This window comes from Chanos chanos, chromosome 4 (assembly GCF_902362185.1).
Source record: "Chanos chanos chromosome 4, fChaCha1.1, whole genome shotgun sequence".
Taxonomy (NCBI): domain Eukaryota; kingdom Metazoa; phylum Chordata; class Actinopteri; order Gonorynchiformes; family Chanidae; genus Chanos; species Chanos chanos.
This window is the reverse complement of record NC_044498.1, coordinates 33,168,271-33,186,804: the sequence shown is the minus strand read 5'-3', so window position 1 is coordinate 33,186,804 and position 18,534 is coordinate 33,168,271. Positions and strand designations below refer to the sequence as shown.

At 39.5% G+C, this 18,534-nt stretch overlaps 1 protein-coding gene across 1 annotated transcript; it reads left to right on the top strand.

Moving 5' to 3' along the window:
• The first annotated feature begins 6,496 nt into the window (after window positions 1–6,496).
• On the top strand, window positions 6,497–18,507 carry hmgcll1 (3-hydroxymethyl-3-methylglutaryl-CoA lyase like 1). Its single transcript, XM_030772250.1, has 9 exons — window positions 6,497–6,592; window positions 7,600–7,677; window positions 8,410–8,517; window positions 9,028–9,123; window positions 9,328–9,476; window positions 10,501–10,564; window positions 10,878–11,066; window positions 17,745–17,870; window positions 18,382–18,507. Exons 1-9 carry the CDS (start codon window positions 6,497–6,499, stop codon window positions 18,505–18,507), a joined length of 1,032 nt encoding a protein of 343 aa, XP_030628110.1.
• The last annotated feature ends 27 nt before the right edge of the window (window positions 18,508–18,534 follow it).

Below are 18,534 nucleotides of genomic sequence, written 5' to 3'. Positions count from 1 at the left end.
TCTAAAAAGAGCGTTGACATTCAGTGACTGGAGGAGGCCACCTGCTAGCCTCACTTCTGGACACAGAGATGATTTGCATTCCTGCGGCCTGTTGCCCTGCGTGATTACTCTCGCCACTTCACAGTCCCATCTACTGTTTAATATCATGGATTCTTTCCAATTCTGTTAAATGTCTTCCTCTCTGTAACACTGGAGCCACTATGAACGCGCTCCTATTTTAAGGAGTTTCTATATGAGCGTTTCAGGACTCGCGGCGTAAAGCTTGCAACCACATGAAAGAGACGGAGGAACAGTTTCCAGACAGAGTGTAGATTAATCCACTGTCTCAGGGCCCTGGGGAGAGACCCCTCTGAAACCTCCCCCCTGCTCCTCCTTGGCCCCCTGCTGAAAGGCTGCCTGCGGTATGTCAGAGGTGCTCTAACACCTAGCCTTTTCTCCCTTCTTTTCGCTCTCACTGCTAGACGCTTGCTCTCCAGCCAGCTGGGAACCATCTCACACAAGCCAATGTGAAGTATTTTGATTTAGCTCTTGAAGCAATAACAGCAAGAGGGCACGATGTCTGCTAAATTATACAGCGTTAAGTCAGCTGCACATAACTTATGGTTTTGCCTTGAATCAAGGGTTTGTTTGAATCTTTATGCACATTGTACTTCCCCAAATGTCTGCTGGTTGATACATCTTTCTGTGGTCTATGTTTTTTTTTGTTTGTTTGTTTTTTTTTCTTTTTTGTAGATTCATGCCACACTAGGTAAATGTTATCACCAACATTTCCAATTTGTATGCACATACATACTGTGGCTAACATGAATCAGTGCCAGACTCACAAAAGGAAAAAAAAAAAAAAAAAAAAGACATTCAACATTTTGGAAGTGATATACAGATTTATATAACGGTTAGTTCTGACCAAGTAATTTGATTGGACAAGAACATTCCAAAGAGTGCTGATATAGAGTATAACAGCACTGGAACGTTTTACTATTATGTGTCACTTTGCTTTACAGATGTTCCAATGCAATCGTTGATTACACCAATCCGAACTTAATTCGCATTTACTGACAGCTCAAATGTGGATACGTTTTCATGTATAATATAAAAGAACCTAGCTAGCCTGCAATTGGGTATGATCAGAGCGGGTATGATACACAATAGCTAGCTAGTAAGCCTACTGTATATCTAGCCCATCCATGCTAAAAAGTAGCTTGCTGGCCTGTAGTGGGCTATGATTAAAAGTGGCTTGCTTGCCTACCGTATAGCTGGCCTTTATGTGTACGATAAAAAGTAGCTGGTGAGCCTGCTGTTGGGTAGCAAAGAAAGTAGCTAGCTAGCCTTTTTGTGTATGGTAAACAGCAGGTAGCTAGTTAGCTAGCTAACTGACATGCAGTCAACAAACTGTTTATGTGTTGCTTGACAACACGTGTAAATGTAATCCTGCAGGAACTATTTTTGTCGGCAGAGCCAAACAAACCACAAAAAGACATATTTTGTTGCCTGCGGCCTAGTGCTCACGACTGAATCACAGCTGTACTGATATACAGTGTAACAGCACTCCCTCTTGTGTGATATTGCTTAATTGTTGTATTTCAGTACTGCCTTTTGGCTTATGCACCAAAGTTTGTCACACTTGTGGAGATACCAGGCAGACATTACAGGCAGATGTTTGATAGTGCTTAGTGTAACTAGGTAAGATGACATCTGTGAAGTGCAATAAATCATAAAAGGTTTGGTATTCACCCTAACATGTTGATCACACATGTTGTGTTTTTATAAATGACTGCACATATTCCTCTTATGAGATCAGTCAGCATTGTCGTGAATGTTTGCAAAACCTAAAGTAAAGCTTCTGGTCTCCCACAATAAACTACAAAAGATAAATCCCTGCTCTCTCTCTCTCGCTCTCTCTCTCTCTCTCTCTCTCGTTTGCTTTTCTTTTCTTTCTTTCTTTTTTTTTCTTTTTTTTTTTTTGCCTGACAGTTTGTTTTCAGAGTGTCAACTTGCAGTAAGTCCACAGGGCTGGTGAAATTGTATCTAATAAAAATGTTTTGTAGTTTACTTTATTCATCTCTCCACATATGGTTATCCCTATTTATGTTCTGTGGGTGGCCCGTGAACTTCCATTATGCTTCAGTCAGAGCTCTGCTAACTGGGGGACCATCTGGGTCATATTTTTACATGCTATTTGTTAGGACAAAGCTACACCGAATATAAGGAATGTGTCTTCATTTAAATTTTATTTATAAGTGTGCCCGCACATGATGTAGCGCTCACACATTTGTTTTTCTCTTAGAGGGTATGTGACGACAGAAGACTGCATTCGACCTGACAAGTCAAATTCAGTTTTGGTAAAGAGGAGCACCTGCATTCTACTGAATGCATTAAAGGCTTTCATCTTTTGACCCAAATCAGTGCCAGAGAGAGTATTTCATGGTCTGTTAGGATTACTGGAGAAATATGAACTTCTAATTCTTATCCATCTATTGTTTCAACCATAAATAAAGGATTCCATGTGTTAGATGTCTTTTTGCATTGCAAAAAGTAAGTCTCTGGTATCAAGACAAAACGTTCTTTCAAGAAAGCGGTCAGATAAAAATATTACCTCACGTCGCATTTGGAGCAGCTACAGTTTTGTTTTCTGCATTGTTTACTTTTCTCATCATGCTCCACATATTTGGGTTGAGAGGGGACTTTCCATCGAGCTGTTACAACCCTGACCTGACTGGAGGTTTCTGCAGGAATCTTTTTCCCTGCAAGGACAAACACACAACACAAGTTATTTTATTTGTTTTATTTACTTTTCTTTCAAATGGTCCAGTTTTGAAGGTAATATGTTTGAAGTTTGATGTTTGAGTGCTCATGAATGGTCTATTTCTTTCACAGGAAGTAAATTTTCTTTCTTTTGTCTTCAGTTTTTCCAGAAGCACTTCATTAATACCTTTAGCAAAATTAAAGGAAGTGGATTGTTTTAAGATTAAATTCCCCATTTGAAAAGTGCTTGAGCGTCAGTATCTGTCATTTACCCCAGTTCATTTATGTCTCGGCTCTAGTTAAAACTATGCTGAAAAATGCTTAAAAGACTCGAAGAAGTTATTTGAAATTTTAAAAACTCTGTGGATTTATAATTCATGCAAAATGGGCAAATCCTTTCCCTTTTTCCTCCACAGTACAATTAAAATATCTGCACAACACATCTTGAAATGCATTAAAACATCTGTCCCCATATATCAATGTCAGAAATATGTTGATACCTAGTACTCTGTTGAGTAGCAAGCCAGCAACTTTTGTTCAAAACAAATTACCTTTTCGTTTACTATAATATGGTCATACTGTCTTGCGAAAATGACAAGAAAATACTCTGGAGATGTTTGTACCACAATTTAAGTTCATTTTAGCTTTGATATGATAAATATTTCACTTTTGCCTTCAGACACTGAATAGGTAATGCGATCAGCCGCTGCTGACTGGGTGACACTGTCTGAATTCTGTGAAAAGTTGAGCATTGACCTTAACCAGCTAAACAACTGTGTCAAGATAATGACCCCTTTTGTTAGGGTCAGTCGACTTCTATAATTACAAACTCTGGGCACAGGGACAGGCGACTACTGAAAAATAATCTTTAATGCACATGCTCTCTCTGAGGAAAGCTGTGGAAAGTTGGCTGAAGCTTTCTCTTCCTCCTAAAGGAGCTGTATAAGGTAGCATGCTGTTTTCCAAAAAGTTTTTACATGTGCTAAAAGTTATATTTCCCTGGGGTCATTTTTGTTCCTTTTTTACACACATTGTTGCGTTGTTAGCACAAGTAAAATAAGACATACTAAATGATCTAGAAGGACTTTACATTTGATCAGAATGTCAGTAAGCTACGAACAGAAGAAAAATGTTCATTGTGAAGGTGTTTCTTATAGATGTCAGACATTATTCAGTGATAATATTAAGCAACAGAAACCAACAAAACAAAATGAGCACAGTTTGCTTTGTACTTACTCTGTAAAAACATGAGTTTTGAAGGATTAACTTCTATAGCTGCAATCAGTTCTTGAATCTATTCAGCCAAATTCTCAGCTAGAATTGGAGACGTATGAGGGGGATGAAAATGGATTTAATCTGGACCAAGTTTTCTGTGGTGCGCTCTGTTTTCAGCATTTATCTGATGGCTCCAAATGGTTTTGATGCCATGGCAAAACCTGCTCCCTATAAAGAGACTTTTTTTCACATCTGTTTCATCCTAAAGATAAAAAGGACAAAGTCACATCCCTTTACTGAGATAATAGCTGTGTGCAAAATATTTTGGTGGGCCTTGTTATGTGTAATTTATGATTTCTAATGTAATTTATACAACATTAGGTCCTCTTTTGCAATTTTGAGTTGAAGTTGGCACTTAAAGAAAGCCTGTGCTTGTTATATTTTTAAAGCTACTTCACAGAAATCTTTTTGTTATTTATGTGTTTTGAGGATATGTTGTCAGATTTCTTCCCTTCAGGGTTAAAAATTCTCTTTTTGCACCCAAAGGCTATTGGGAAGAAAAAATATGCTCCAAAGAGCAAAAGCGATGCCTAAAAGCCGATTTCCTGACGCAATGGCTAGATGAATCATCAGTTACACAGCATTGGACAGAAACAAATAAATATTTAATGAATAAGTTCCCTTAGTTAGAGATTAATGCTTGAGAGAATCATGGCAAGTGCAGCACTATTTGTTTGTATGATGTATACAACACACTTAACTTGTGTATAAAATAAAATAAAAAAGTCACTGAAACAGAGGAGCTGTTGCCTACATGACAATCTATTCTGCAAATCTACTTCCAGTTTCCCTTTTCGCTCTCGGACCTCACATATTTTACTGTTTCATCAGTAAGTGTTAATATGACCATCTAAATTCATTTCATATGTTACAGGGTCCTCAAACTATCCCAGTGAAATACATCCCAAACATAATACCCCCTCACGCACCTGCTATGCATTGCTTACCATAATCCAGGATGCCCTGAAGGAATATCTCTCATCTTTGAAGTGCAGCCCTCAACAGCTGGGATTTGTAAAGATGAATGTCCAGTTTTTGTCCCCTAAGCTGTGGAGCAGTCAGGAAAAGGAAACACTAAATGGTTGTATAGGGATATTGGACTGATGCAGTTTGCTCCAGCTGGGTACAATTTTGATCTTCTGACCAAGACCCCCGGAAAATTCGCATCACAAGCCCATGTGCTCAATAACAGTAGGTAATCAGTGATAATTTATTTCGGCACAAGAGATAAACATGATTCGTGCCTGCGATAAAAATGAGTTGTGCCTGCATTTACTCAAAAAACATTCTTAGAAATAACTTTGAAAACTGTACTAAAGTTAAAAAAAATATTATTAGAAAACTGTAGTATGAAATAGAGATAGTTTTAATGATTGGTGATATCAGATTGAATGATATGTTTATTCATAAAATAAAGTATTGAGCAAATTTCTAGGAAAAAAAAAAAAAGACAATCTCTAACCTTTAACTGATGTATATGGAGAATTATTGTTTATTTTGGGTGATTCGGGATGTGATTTTTGATACTTAAAATTCAGAACTGATATTGTTGCTATTTTCATGATACAAATTTTCTGGTTTATGGTACTTTTGCTGATATTTGAAGGTTCTTTGATGGTTTTAAATTGTCACTCAGATGGGAAGACTAAAATGTGAAATGATGACAAGAAAGAATGGAAACCGATACGCTCGACACATAGCACAGTCACGCTAACTACCGTTGCCCCCAAAAGTTCAAGTGTCCTCTCTGCACACCATATTACTGTTAGCAAAGAACTAAACTCAAGGGCTTTTTTAAGCCCTTCTATTGTTAACACCTGTGTGAGAAAGAATGGGCCTTTCACAAGTGAATTATGCCCCAGCTTTATAGAGAGATTTTATAACACAGCAGAGTTGACATTGGCAGCCTTGGCATAGAAGGCCATGGAAAACTTTTAGTCACAGGAGATCAATCAAGGCAGTATGTTTCCCCGAAGCCGTAGATTTCCGCTGAATGTAGGGGGTAGGGGGCCGTAAAATAAGCAGCTTGTGGTTAGTCTTATTCTAGGACTGAGGGTCTCAGAGGGTGCATGCTTCCCGCCGAGAACTCCGCGGCACATGGAGTTCCTCATTACCCTGTCAGTCCGGTTCAAGACAGAATGCGGCAGAAAATTTTTATCAATGTCAGGCTACCGTTGAGCTGACTCTCCCTCCTCCCCGTTTTTTCTCCTTCTGCTTCCCTCTCTCTCTCTCTCTCTCTCTCTCTCTCTCTGTCTCTCTCTCACCTCATCCCTTCAGCAGCAGAGATGCGGCTGCCATGGTAACAGCTGAGTCATTCTAATGCAACCGTTGACATGATTCCGGTAGGCAGCCTAGCCCTCTGCTACTTAACGTAATTGTGCGTGCAGATTAATCCAAGTGGTCGCATATAAGTTTTCATTAAAACAGGTGTCATCTGATTCCCCGCGCGGCACGCTAAGCAACCCGGGAGCTCTTTTGGATGGGCAACGTCCCCACTGCTGTCAAACATTGCCTGAGTTATGAAACTCTCACACGGGAACATCCTTGGCTGGCCGGTCTTCCTCAGGGAGAGAAGGTGGGACATCTTGCTTTTGCTTTCTCATCACATGTCACCAACATGTGACTTGGGATGGTACAGTCAGTAATAGATGGAGAGGATTTCAGCTCTCAGTATACATTCTTCAAAATGCAAAAAGGCAAAGATTTATGTTGTCTCTTTTTGTGTTTGGTGTTCCCTCTACAGGCATATGTATCATGTTCAATATCTACTTAGTTGCAGGTGAAAATTGCTGTGTTGCGCTTGTTCATTAACAATTTTTATATTGACTCAAATTGCATGTGATGCTAGACTGTAACAACACTACAGCTACACAGAGGTTGTTCTGTGCTGACATACATTTCCTAAGTAGACGAACTGTGATTCAGCATGTAAGAGGGCCTTGTAAATCCCCCATGCATACACAGAGGGAGAGGACATAGTGAGTGATAATCTAATGTGAGAGTGTGTGCCTGATATTGCTAAATTTGAGAGGCTATCAATAAAGCAGTTTGCCATTGTGCAGAAGGAGCGAGCTTCCGCTCCCCACCCACTGATTTGCATTCAGTTGCTGGAACAATAGTGGAAACTGCAAATGAAAACCAAGTTATCCCCCTTGTTGCCTGCCTTCTCTTCTTCTTGTGATTCGAGTGGAGGCAGATTAAATTTACAATGGACAGACTTTAGACTTGTAAATTTACAGTGGACAGACTTTTGTCTAAATTTAGACAGATTCATTTAAAAGGCTCAGAGTGTAAAGTAGGAATCATCAGAGGAGAATCTTTTTAATTTTCAGAATCTTGTTTTGATTGCATTTAAATGTCCTTGGCACAAGCTTGCTTGTGACCTTGCTTGTTCAGATGCCAAAATTTAAAAAATTACCCTGAATCCATATACAGAGTACATAATGTTAGAACCCCTGGACTCACACCATAAAGACATGTGGATTCTTTTGAGAGAGGACAAAGTAGAGGAGGCTGTCTCTTTTCTCTAAAGAGCACTGGGAGTTACATAATGATTGTTTCTCATTGTTTGTCTTTCTGCAGTATGCTGCACTACACAAGTTCCCAGAATCTGTTAAAATTGTGGAGGTCGGGCCAAGAGATGGACTTCAGAATGAGGAGGTAAATGCTATGGTGCACCCACATGGATGACTTTCTCACTTTTACAAACCATGGGAAGAGTTCATAACCATTGCCAAAACAAACACATTATATGATACAAATCAAATTTTATATTACTTCTGTGTGACATTCTGATAAGAAACTTAGTTGCTTCAAATTTATATTATGTGGAAATGGCCACTCCACAGATATGTAAAGATTATTCAAATTTATGAGGACTGCAATACCTCTCTAAGACTTTGCAAGGTTTTCAAGATAAAGTCTGATTTAAAATGTTGGGTACAAAGACAAGAAAGAAAAGAATTATATATTGGATGATTGGCTTGTCCAAAATAGAGCAAAATTTTCAGTCATAACCCCAGACACATGGTTCACATTTTTCCCCCCTCAAACATTGTATACTTAAAGTGAACAAAAACCAACCCTGAACCTTAGAGGAAACCTGACATGATTCTAACAGATGGCTCATATGTTCTGTGTTTAGTTTGAGATGGTCATATCTTCATCATTTCCATACTCATGCATGCTGTAATTCAAAAGATTGAACTGTTGTCAGAGCTATGTTTTTTTTTTTTTTTTTTGAGTTATATCATTCAATGAAATAGAGAAGTGTGTGCTGCAGGTGAACGCCATAAAAATTACAGAGATGAGAAATTTAAAGCAGCTGAAACAAACAGATAGGCTACGCATCTCCAGTGCACAAAGCTCTCGATTCGTATCACTGTTTTGCAGAAAATCGTTCCGACAGGGGTCAAAATCCAGCTAATAAACATGCTGTCCCAGACGGGCCTGGCTGTGATCGAGGCCACCAGCTTTGTTTCCTCTAAGTGGGTTCCACAGGTAATAACCGGACATAAGACGTGAGCTCACAGGACATGCTGAGTGATTTATTATGATCCTCATTGTTCTCTTCTAAACTACTGAGGACAGCCTGCTCCTCGGGTATTTTAGCTATGCATTCAGACTTCACTCCACTTTCACACAGGACAGGCATAGCAGGCTGTTTCCACGGGATTATACTGTGCTTATCTTTTGAAAGGAATCCAAAAACTGAAACCCTGCAACTCTTCTACTTCTGTCATGCAGAAACTGAAATTCACTATGTATGTATGTATGTATGTACGTTTGAATGTATGCACATACATATGTACGTATATATGTATGTATGTATGTATGTATGTATCTATCTATCTATCTATCTTGTCAAAATCATATTTGTTTATTGTGGCAGGCAATATTTCTCTGTCTCTGTTCAGTAGAAATAAAAAGGAACATTTGCCTCCTGCCTGGTCCTTGACTGAATGCAACTTTTTTTTTTTTTTTTGCATTGTTATTTGCTTGTTTGTCAAGATGGCTGACCACACTGCAGTGCTTCGAGGAATTAACCTGTTACCTCATGTTCGATACCCTGTTTTGACACCTAATATTCAAGGCTTCCACGCTGCAGTGAGCATCTCTTGATATTTACAATGAATGTGTGCATAGGCCTAGTCAATAAAACATTTTAGCTGTATTTTAGCTAAAGTGTACTTGCAAGTGTTAAACAAACCTTTTTTTTTTCAATTACTCAACAGTTCAATCAAACAGCCAAGGCATCTTTACATGCCCACACATGTAAATCTCACTAATATAAACTGTCCTTTGTCTAAGGTTGAAGCAGGAGCTACTGAAGTGGCTGTTTTTGGGTCTGCCTCAGAGACCTTCAGTCAAAAGAACATCAACTGCTCCATAGAAGAAAGCCTGCAAAGGTTTGAAAAGGTCATCAGTTCTGCTAAAGAGGCGCACATACCAGTGCGGGGGTGAGTCTCACTGACCATCACTATAAACACTGCCTTTTTCAGACAGAGAGGGAGAGAGAAAGAGAGAGAGCCTCTGTTTACTCTGTTTATATTCAGTGGTAAACATGAACACTGCTGTCTCCCTGTCTTTGTGTTGTGTTCCTTACCAAACTATAAACGAGACAGACAAACATGACGAAGACAGAATGTCGATCTTTGCTGAGTGCATTACAGCACCCAACATAAACAACCAAAGACAAACAACGGGAGGCAAAACCTTACATCAGCACATACTTATAAAATAATAAAATACACAAACATTTGGTTACATACAAGCTCCATTTCTTTTTAATGATGACATATTCAGTAAGGATTAAAAGACTAAGCTCAACAATGTATAGGATATAATGCATGTTGTCATTTATTTATTTGTTTGTTTATTGTTACTTTTTATTTATTGTTTTTATTTATTTATTATTACCAATTCTGGTAGTACAATTTAGCAGCATGACATTATGCCAGAAATAAATAGCAAAAAGTCAAATTGCAGATGTGCATCAAGCCTTGTGTTTTCGTGTGGAAATCCAGATGTATTCAAGCATATATAAGTTATACATACACTGTTGTAAGACTGAGCAAGCTGACTCAAATGTCAAAAAGAAAAAAAGAAAGAAATTCAATCTCTGGCTACACATCAGTTTGAAGTTCTCATTTTGGCAAATGGGACTTAATGCCAGAGCTCCAGAGAGACGCTGAGGAAATTCCGGTAGCACGCTGAAGTATGAGCTGACGAATAAGGGCTCAAGAGAAATATTTTCAACTTTTCACTTTATTTGCCTACTGTACTAAGCTGAACATATTTCCTCCACACACACATGATATGTGGAAAGCACATATCATTCATTTCATTGTCCTGTATCACATGTTCTGCATGTTCTCATTTCTACTGTTGACACAATTTAAAATCTTTGACAAAATATTTGACATGGAGCATGTGTCTTGACTACTAAACTTTAAACTTATACAACTGTTTTATTGTTTCTAGGTATGTCTCCTGTGCGCTGGGTTGCCCGTATGAAGGATTAATAACACCAGCTCAAGTCACAGAGGTGAGCTCCTGCTCGTGTTGTACATTACCTTTTCCAGAGACTGCAGTAGAACAAAATGGCTCCATAAGCATTCAAAGCTTTGCATGTCATAAACCTCAAATGATTTGGCCATGCGAGAACTCTGCAGACACGTTTTTAAAAGCAATTTCATACTCCCTCGAGGACAATATTACTAAGTTAGCAGTAAAAACCGCATCGGTTTTTACAATGCCACAGTACTTTCTGTCCCAGGCAGGAGTTTGTGTGTGCTTCTACTGTTTTGTTTATGTTTCCAGCGGGATTTGTTTTCATGACTTGCTCTGTTCCGGCCCAGGTGGCAAAGAGGTTGTATGAGCTTGGTTGCTATGAAGTCTCCCTGGGGGACACCATTGGTGTGGGTACTCCAGGCTCCATGGCCAAGATGCTGAACAGCGTTATGACGGAGGTGCCCTGTCACTCGCTTGCTGTTCACTGCCACGACACCTATGGGCAAGCCCTTGCCAACATCTTGACTGCACTGCAGGTGAGGACCTTCAAGGTTTAGGCAAAGCTTACCAAACACCAAATACTGCCAATTTGTTTTTAACAGTTGAGGTAGGGACAGGGGATTATTCTGGGTAGGTATTGCTTAAAAAAATAATCTATTTTTGTGTTTTTTCCCCCACAGCAAAACACAATAAAGGTGCAGTCACAGTGATATCATATCCGTAAATACCACAAACTGGGGCAAACATTACGGCCAGATTAAGTAGATCAAAGACAGCAAATATCTACTTGGGTTTTAGAGGAATATGATACAGGACATTTAAAAATCCCCTAAAGGAAAAAAACATTACAACAGCAAGTCAAAAAAAAACCTGCCAAAATCCCCGGAATAAAGAAAAACAAATGATGCTTTAATGAAGTTTTACCTTCTACACAGTAAAGCACATTTGAATATGTTGAATGTGGGCTTTTATGAAACGTAAGACAGGAGCATTTCAGCACCTCTCTTTAGTGAACCTAAAACCACAGAACTCTAGACATAAACCAGAGGTAACCCTGACGTGGCTTTATCAGTTCTCTTGGGCCTTTGTGTTTTCTTTCACAGTTTGTCTTCCCTAACTGTGTAGCTATGCTCTATGGGGGTTGGGCGGGTCAGCAGATGTGAATGAGTCGACACAAAGGCCTACCTATTGGGTGTCTGTTTCATATGACAGTGTCCTGGCTTTGACAAAGCCAGCAAGCCGGAGGGCAGAGCAGCACCCTCAGGGCCTCCCAACTCATCTGTCGCTAGACTGTTGAACTCAGTGACAATGCTGTGCTTAAAGGGCAAGGGGAAAATTATCCTTTCATCACCCGTTACTAAACACATGGTGAACAGGGGGGAAAGGAAAACCCAAGGCTCTAGTATATGCCTGCCTCTGTCTAACCCCCCCCCATACCCCCCAACCCCTAAGTCCCCCATATCCCCCACACACAACCTTCTTCTCGTCTTTTCTCTGGCTATTTACCCGTCCCTAACCAGCTGCAACTCTGTAACCTGAACTGTAGTCGGTGCACTACAGAAGTAGCCATGAATCTCCCTACTGCTTCTATTGGGTGAATGGGGTGACAAGACAGAGGAGCGTCTTATTTCAAAAGTTTGAATAGAACCAATAAGAGACATTAAGATGAGCACAAATGTAGAGAGTGATTTGCATTCTAGTATAATTTTATTGGTTTTAACCATGTTTCCTCTTCAAAAACTTGAATGTGTAGCTTGAACTTATCTCATTAGGTCTGTGTCACTGTTTGTCAACAACGACTGATTATGAAACATAACATTCCTCAAGTCTGAAAGATTAGGTTTCACTGTAAGTTGGGGTTTCATTATAACATTATGTAGAAGAGCAAGGGGCAGGAAATACTAGCCTTCATATTAAATTTACAACAAAAGTTGCACACTGTAAAAGTTTGGCTTTGTTTTCCATCAGTTTTTAAACAGAAATCAGATTCACATGTAACTGTTTCATTGAGTACATGCACCTGAGATTATCCTGAAGTGCTAAAGTCCTCTTTACTTTATAGCTGTGTAAAGACAGGAAAATAAGAATGATACCAACAAAGCTTGTTATTACTCTGTTTAGTGTAGTTACAGAGCTGCCAAAAGTCTGCTCAAGTCACACATATCAAAACATGAGAGTGTTTACCAGTGCAAATGGTAGAGAGTACACAGTGTTAAGGCACATGATGTTTAACACTTTTGAAAACAGTGAGAAAAGACAGAAATAGATGAAAAATTCCTCTGAATGAATCACTACTGCAATGACTTATCACAGCTGCTATGACCACAGAAAAGAATAACAGTCAGGGCCAAGTAGCCCACTATCGGCCTCCGGTATCCCCCAAAATGCAGTGGAAATGAAAGATTTTATCAAAGCGTTTCATTAGTGGGTGCCAGTAGTCCTCACCACCAACTGAGATAGAAATGAATTCCACTCAGCCTGTCAACTCACAGTCACCACTGCTTTTGTTCATGAGAAAGACGTACCATGACCTTTGTATCTTACTAAAAGAAAGGGGAGAAAATGAAAGAAAATAGCAGACATCAAAAAGCGACTTGGCCAGGGAATATATTTAATTCTTCTATGAAAAAACAAACAAACACACACACACACACACACACACACACACACACACGCACACACCAGTATTTGTGTGTGTGTGTGTGTGTGTGTGTGTTTTACATATAATGTAAAACACACTAGACTTGCTCTGTTTTTGATAAAACACAATGCAGCTGGTCTTGGCAGGCAGGGTCGCTCTGTTCTTGCTCAAATTTGACAGCTTTCAGAAATAAACCTGAGAAACACATTATTTGTGGATTTTACATTCTGACGGGTTCTACAGTTAATATTATGAATTGCTTAAAGATCAAACAAACTTGAAACTTGAATTATTCATATTTTATAGTGAATTTATGCTAAATGAGTTTATGCTTCATGAGCTGAATGAATAATTATAACTGGAATAAGCCATGTAACTTGTTGGGAGATAAGCAAACACACAAGAGTGTTTGACAGTATAACTGACTTTACAAGATTTGTATATTATTTTATATACATGTGTGTTGGTGTGTATGTGCGTGTGTGCCAACAGTAGATCTTAAGACATTGAGGAAATTAATTTTCAAGGTTGTAATTGTAAGAATTGTAATATCACCACTTCACTGCAAACACTGTTTGACTAGTAACCTCAGCTATGAAAAGGACCACACACACAATAATGGATCTATGAATATAACTTGACCCTAAACTGTGCTTTGGTGGATGGAAATGCACAATTGGTGTGGAGGCTTTCCTGACAGGAAGTGGCTGATGTTTTTCTGAGTGGGGAAAAAAAATCACTGAATATTTCATCTCCTCTGTCAGTATGGTGGATGGTGTGGTCTCAGCATGCAGTCTCTAAATTTTGGTTTCAGTGAAAACGAGGACTTCTATTAATAATGTCTTTTTTCTGCAATTTTTACACGGTGTGCTCTAAGAGCATAATACATTTTCTTATAATGTTCACAACACCGAAGAATTGATGGTGAATGATAATTTTTCCTCCTCTAAACAAAATTTGTTTGATTAGTTACACAGCATATAAGAGATTTAAGATGACAGACAGAGGATTTACAAGAGTTATTACCTGCATTGTTATGATATCCCATGTGTCTTTTCACAACTAATTTGTTGGTTATTTCTTGTGGATTCAAGTGAGTAAATTAGAAATGTTAGTGGTTATAGTAAGAGTGGATAGTGTAAGGGTAAGGACTAAACCGTTGTACTAATGTGCACACGTAATAATAATGATAGATTGTAAATAAAGCAACAAGCAATGTAATTTCCATCCAAAACTTAGCAATTCATGCGGAAAAGCCTACGGAGATACTGCATATAAGATAATCCAATTTTTCATTGAACCTCTCTGAAGGACACCTCTTCAGTTTTATGGATTTATCTCAATTTAAAGACACAAAAAGGCCTCATTTAAGTCTTGAGTGGACACTGTCTGTGACACTGTTTGGGCCCCAGAGACCAGTACAGAAATGAGTGTATGCTGCATGTTACCCCAGTGATGAAAAGCAGCTCCCGGGTGGAAGATATTCCTCCCTGCAAAAGCGTGTGAGCACCCCCTCTCCTTGCATACTAAACCCATAGCTAGAGAACCCAAGGATGTGGCACTTACTGAGTGCAAACCTTTGAGATCACTCAGCCACGAACACCTGAAGCTTACCATAAAAAAAGGTTTTAGTTGGGGAAAAAATGATAAATTTTTGAGTTTATTGCCCTTGAATTTGAAATCTTAAAACAAATGCCCTTTCACTTGCACACACGTACACATACGCTCGACAAACACAATGGAACTATTGTTGTTTTTGACATTAAATGTGTGCAGGCCACAGGAGTTTATGGCTGAGTCACTTGTATCTAAGGAAGCAGGTCTTTACCTTGGCCTATGATCACACTCAGAACTATAGAGGGTATTCATGCTGTAAGACCTCATGAGTTATAATTTCCTTCTTCTCCACAAAATGTCTTTTTTTTTTTGTCTACCTACCGATCAGCCAAAAATATGGTACCAAGGAAAGGTTGTGGCCACATAGAGACAGGACTGTTTATTTATTGCTGGAAAGCACTGTCCCAGGTCGGAAAGCTGTCAGCACAGTACGTTTCACTCCAATACGATTTCTAACACAAACGTCAAAGCTAACTCTGTTGCTTTTGCTACCATGGTGCACAAACCCCTCACAACCCGATGGCCTTCCATACATTAAAGCTCTGTGTGTGTGTGTCTGTGTGTGTGTGTGTGTGTGTGTGTGTTTTCGCATGGTGCTGGGTATTCCCCTAATTCCTTATTTCTTTACCTCACAAGCCCTCAGCCTGTACCCTCCCAGCTTACGTGAAATTGGGAACGCGACCTGCCCTGAAACCCATCCTTTTAACATCAGCTGAATGAACAAGCTTCTTTGACTGCGTTCCTCCACATCTGGTTTTTAGGCAGTGTTAAGTTCATTAAAAGCTGGCAGTTCAGAGTTCCTGACTACTGTTCCCTGAGCTCTCTGCTCCCATTCGGAGACAGCCGTTCTGCTCTGGCACACGGTCTGCTTGTCTTTTGTTCCCCTCTCTTCGGAAACGGTGTGCTTAAGATCTCTGGCCTCTCACAGTTAGCGACTGCATGCAAGAGGATTGCATGGTAAATTACCATTCCGTGTTTACACAACAAAACCGTTTGCCCAGTACAATATCCTGCTCTAACGTTAGTCAAAAACTGAGGTCTGGAAATCTCGAGTACAGCGCACATCAGCATGGATCACCCACTTCTGCCAACACAAACAGCAATTACAGCAGGCTCAGACAGCCCTGTCTATGCACACAGGGCCTTGTCGCTGAGAAAAGGCAGCAATTAGGTCCATTGTTTGGGAAAGCAAAGGAGCCCCCATTATTTTCTGTTTGTACAATATGCCCCAAAGGGTAAGCCACCTGAATGCAGCTCCCCATCGATTTGTTCGGATGCCATGGTGAGGTCAAGAGGAGGAAAAGCGCGTTAATTTCATTTCACTGTGGGATTCCCGACATCTGGCTCAGCCTAGGAAGCTGGAAAACTTCTTTAATATTCTCCTGACAGTCAAGAGGGACATGTGGAAAACATTCCCATATCTTAATCTGTGATACTTCTGCAAAAAAAAAAAAGAAAAAAGAAAAAGAAAGAGAAAAAAAAAGAAAAAGATGCTTGGCTTCATAATTTGTATGGATGCACACGAATGGTTCCTGAGGCTGGCTAAGTGCATTGATGAATTTAAAACCAGGGACCCTCAGAGGCCTGTCATATTAACATTTTTTACCACCTGGATAGAACATGTAAAGCAATACACCTATATAGCAAACCTTGTTTTTGAACTTCTTTCCATAAAATCTGCAAATTATCCAACTGTTACTTCCCACCAGCAAGATTAAAAATCAATACATAATACATAAAAGTACATAATTTCACAGTTCTTAAATCTGTAAAAGAACATTTGATACAAGACTAAAATAAAATATATCCCATAGTTTGGATTTCAACATAAATGTCTTATATTACAATGCATTGTCCAGATCCCTCTTTATACAGTCTAGTAATAATATTGCATGGCTCCTGCATATTAATCAATCACAGCATGATCCCAGACATACTGGCACACAGACACACACACATTTTTACAAAAGCATTTTTTTTTAAATTTAAGCTGCACATCCCATGTGATTTCTTCATGTTTCATTTTATGAGATTCACACAATTTTCACACATGTTCTGTGGATCCTAGTACCACTAGAGTGCTCTGACCACAAGACCACATCATTGTGATCCCCCCCCCCAAAATATCTTGAATTGTGCACTAAGCAACATTTTCTGGGCATTTGGCTGAGTGGTCCAAGAAAAGTGCAGTCGAGCAGGAACAGCCCAAAACGCATCATTAATTCTCATATGGAGACCAGACACTTGCGGTACAGTGTAAAAAAGCCGTTTTCCCATAGAATGTACAGATTCTACAATTACACTGATTATGGACACTGCACAATCCCAAATGAAGCTAAAGAAGTTAAGGAAAGACAAGAGGGACATTTACAAGTGATTATTTTTTCATATGTGGGAGTGATATTTATTCAGCACCACAAGAAGACTAGGACATTGTATTCAAGGTTATGCAATGGTACCTTGGCGTGATTAAAGTCAAGGTACAGTATTTCATTGCATTGACTTTAAATCTTCCATTTACCAAAAGTAAACACCGTACACGTTATAACATTTGGTTCCTGGAGTGGGGAACAGTGCCTCAAGGCATTTCATTTTCAATTGTGCCTTCACTATGTAGGCCATTCTGTGAAATGTGGTTGTGGAGGAATCTTGGAAAGAACGTCAGGTTTCATTGGATTATGTCTTCGTTCACTTGCACATTTTCATTGAGATGTTGATAATAACTGGTATACTCTTACAGTGCCAATATTTGTTTTTCTGAATATTTCCTGGTTCCATGGGACTTCCCAAGAAAAAAAAAACAGTGGGTGCAGGTGCAACACCATGTCACAAATGTTCTGCATAATTTCACCAGAACTAGAGAAACAGACGATCACACCTGGAAATAATGGACAGTGTTGTTTGAGGCAGGCATGGTTGGTGGGTCATAATTGCTCTGTCTTGTCTGTCTTGTCAGATGGGGATTTCTGTGGTGGATTCCTCTGTAGCGGGCCTTGGTGGTTGCCCATATGCTAAGGGGGCCTCTGGTAACGTCTCAACAGAGGACGTCCTGTACATGTTACACGGCATGGGCATTGAAACGGTGAGTGTTCCTCCTCAGTGACCGAAAAGACACAATGAACTCTTATGTGAAAAAATGAAAAGAAAAGGGGAAAAAAAGGTTCATTTCTTTAATAACAGACACAGTATGAGGCCTGACTTAATCCTAGCCTGTGCCCTCTGAGTTAGAGAAATTCCTGCCCATACATGTATGCACTACTCTTCCTCTAAAGCAATCTTCAACTTCCACTCAGCTGAAATTAAACTGTTCTGGTGTTGTTTGGCCTAAGTCTCTTATCAGTCAATGAGAAGTCACTGGATTGGTCAGTTGTTGTTGGTACACATTCATTCTTGATGTATAGAAAAGCATCATGCTTTAATGAAAGAGAAATGTCCTGAGACCCACACTAAAGCTGCCACTCCTCTGTATCCTTACACTCTCGCGGTCACAGCAATGAGATATGATTGTGTTTCTGTCTCTACCACGCCCCCTGCTGATCAGGAGATTTGCTTGCATCTTTATGTTGGCATGAATGTGTCTGTTTTTAACACAGGGTGTGGATCTGTCCAAAGTAATTGATGCCGGCGAGTTCATCTGCAAAGCTTTAAACCGTACAACCAACTCCAAGGTTGCTCAGGCCACCAGCAAGTCCAACCCACCAGCTGACATATTCACATAATGAAAAAAAGAAACAACAAACAACAAC

What these genes read in the sequence shown, in the direction of transcription:
- hmgcll1 (XM_030772250.1), top strand. Translation starts at nt 6,497, where the DNA reads ATGGGCAACGTCCCCACTGCTGTCAAACATTGCCTGAGTTATGAAACT. An exon ending in ATGGACTTCAGAATGAGGAG is followed by an intron (nt 7,678 to 8,409) that starts GTAAATGCTATG and finishes ACTGTTTTGCAG; the next exon opens with AAAATCGTTCCGACAGGGGT. An exon ending in ACGGCATGGGCATTGAAACG is followed by an intron (nt 17,871 to 18,381) that starts GTGAGTGTTCCT and finishes TTTTTAACACAG; the next exon opens with GGTGTGGATCTGTCCAAAGT.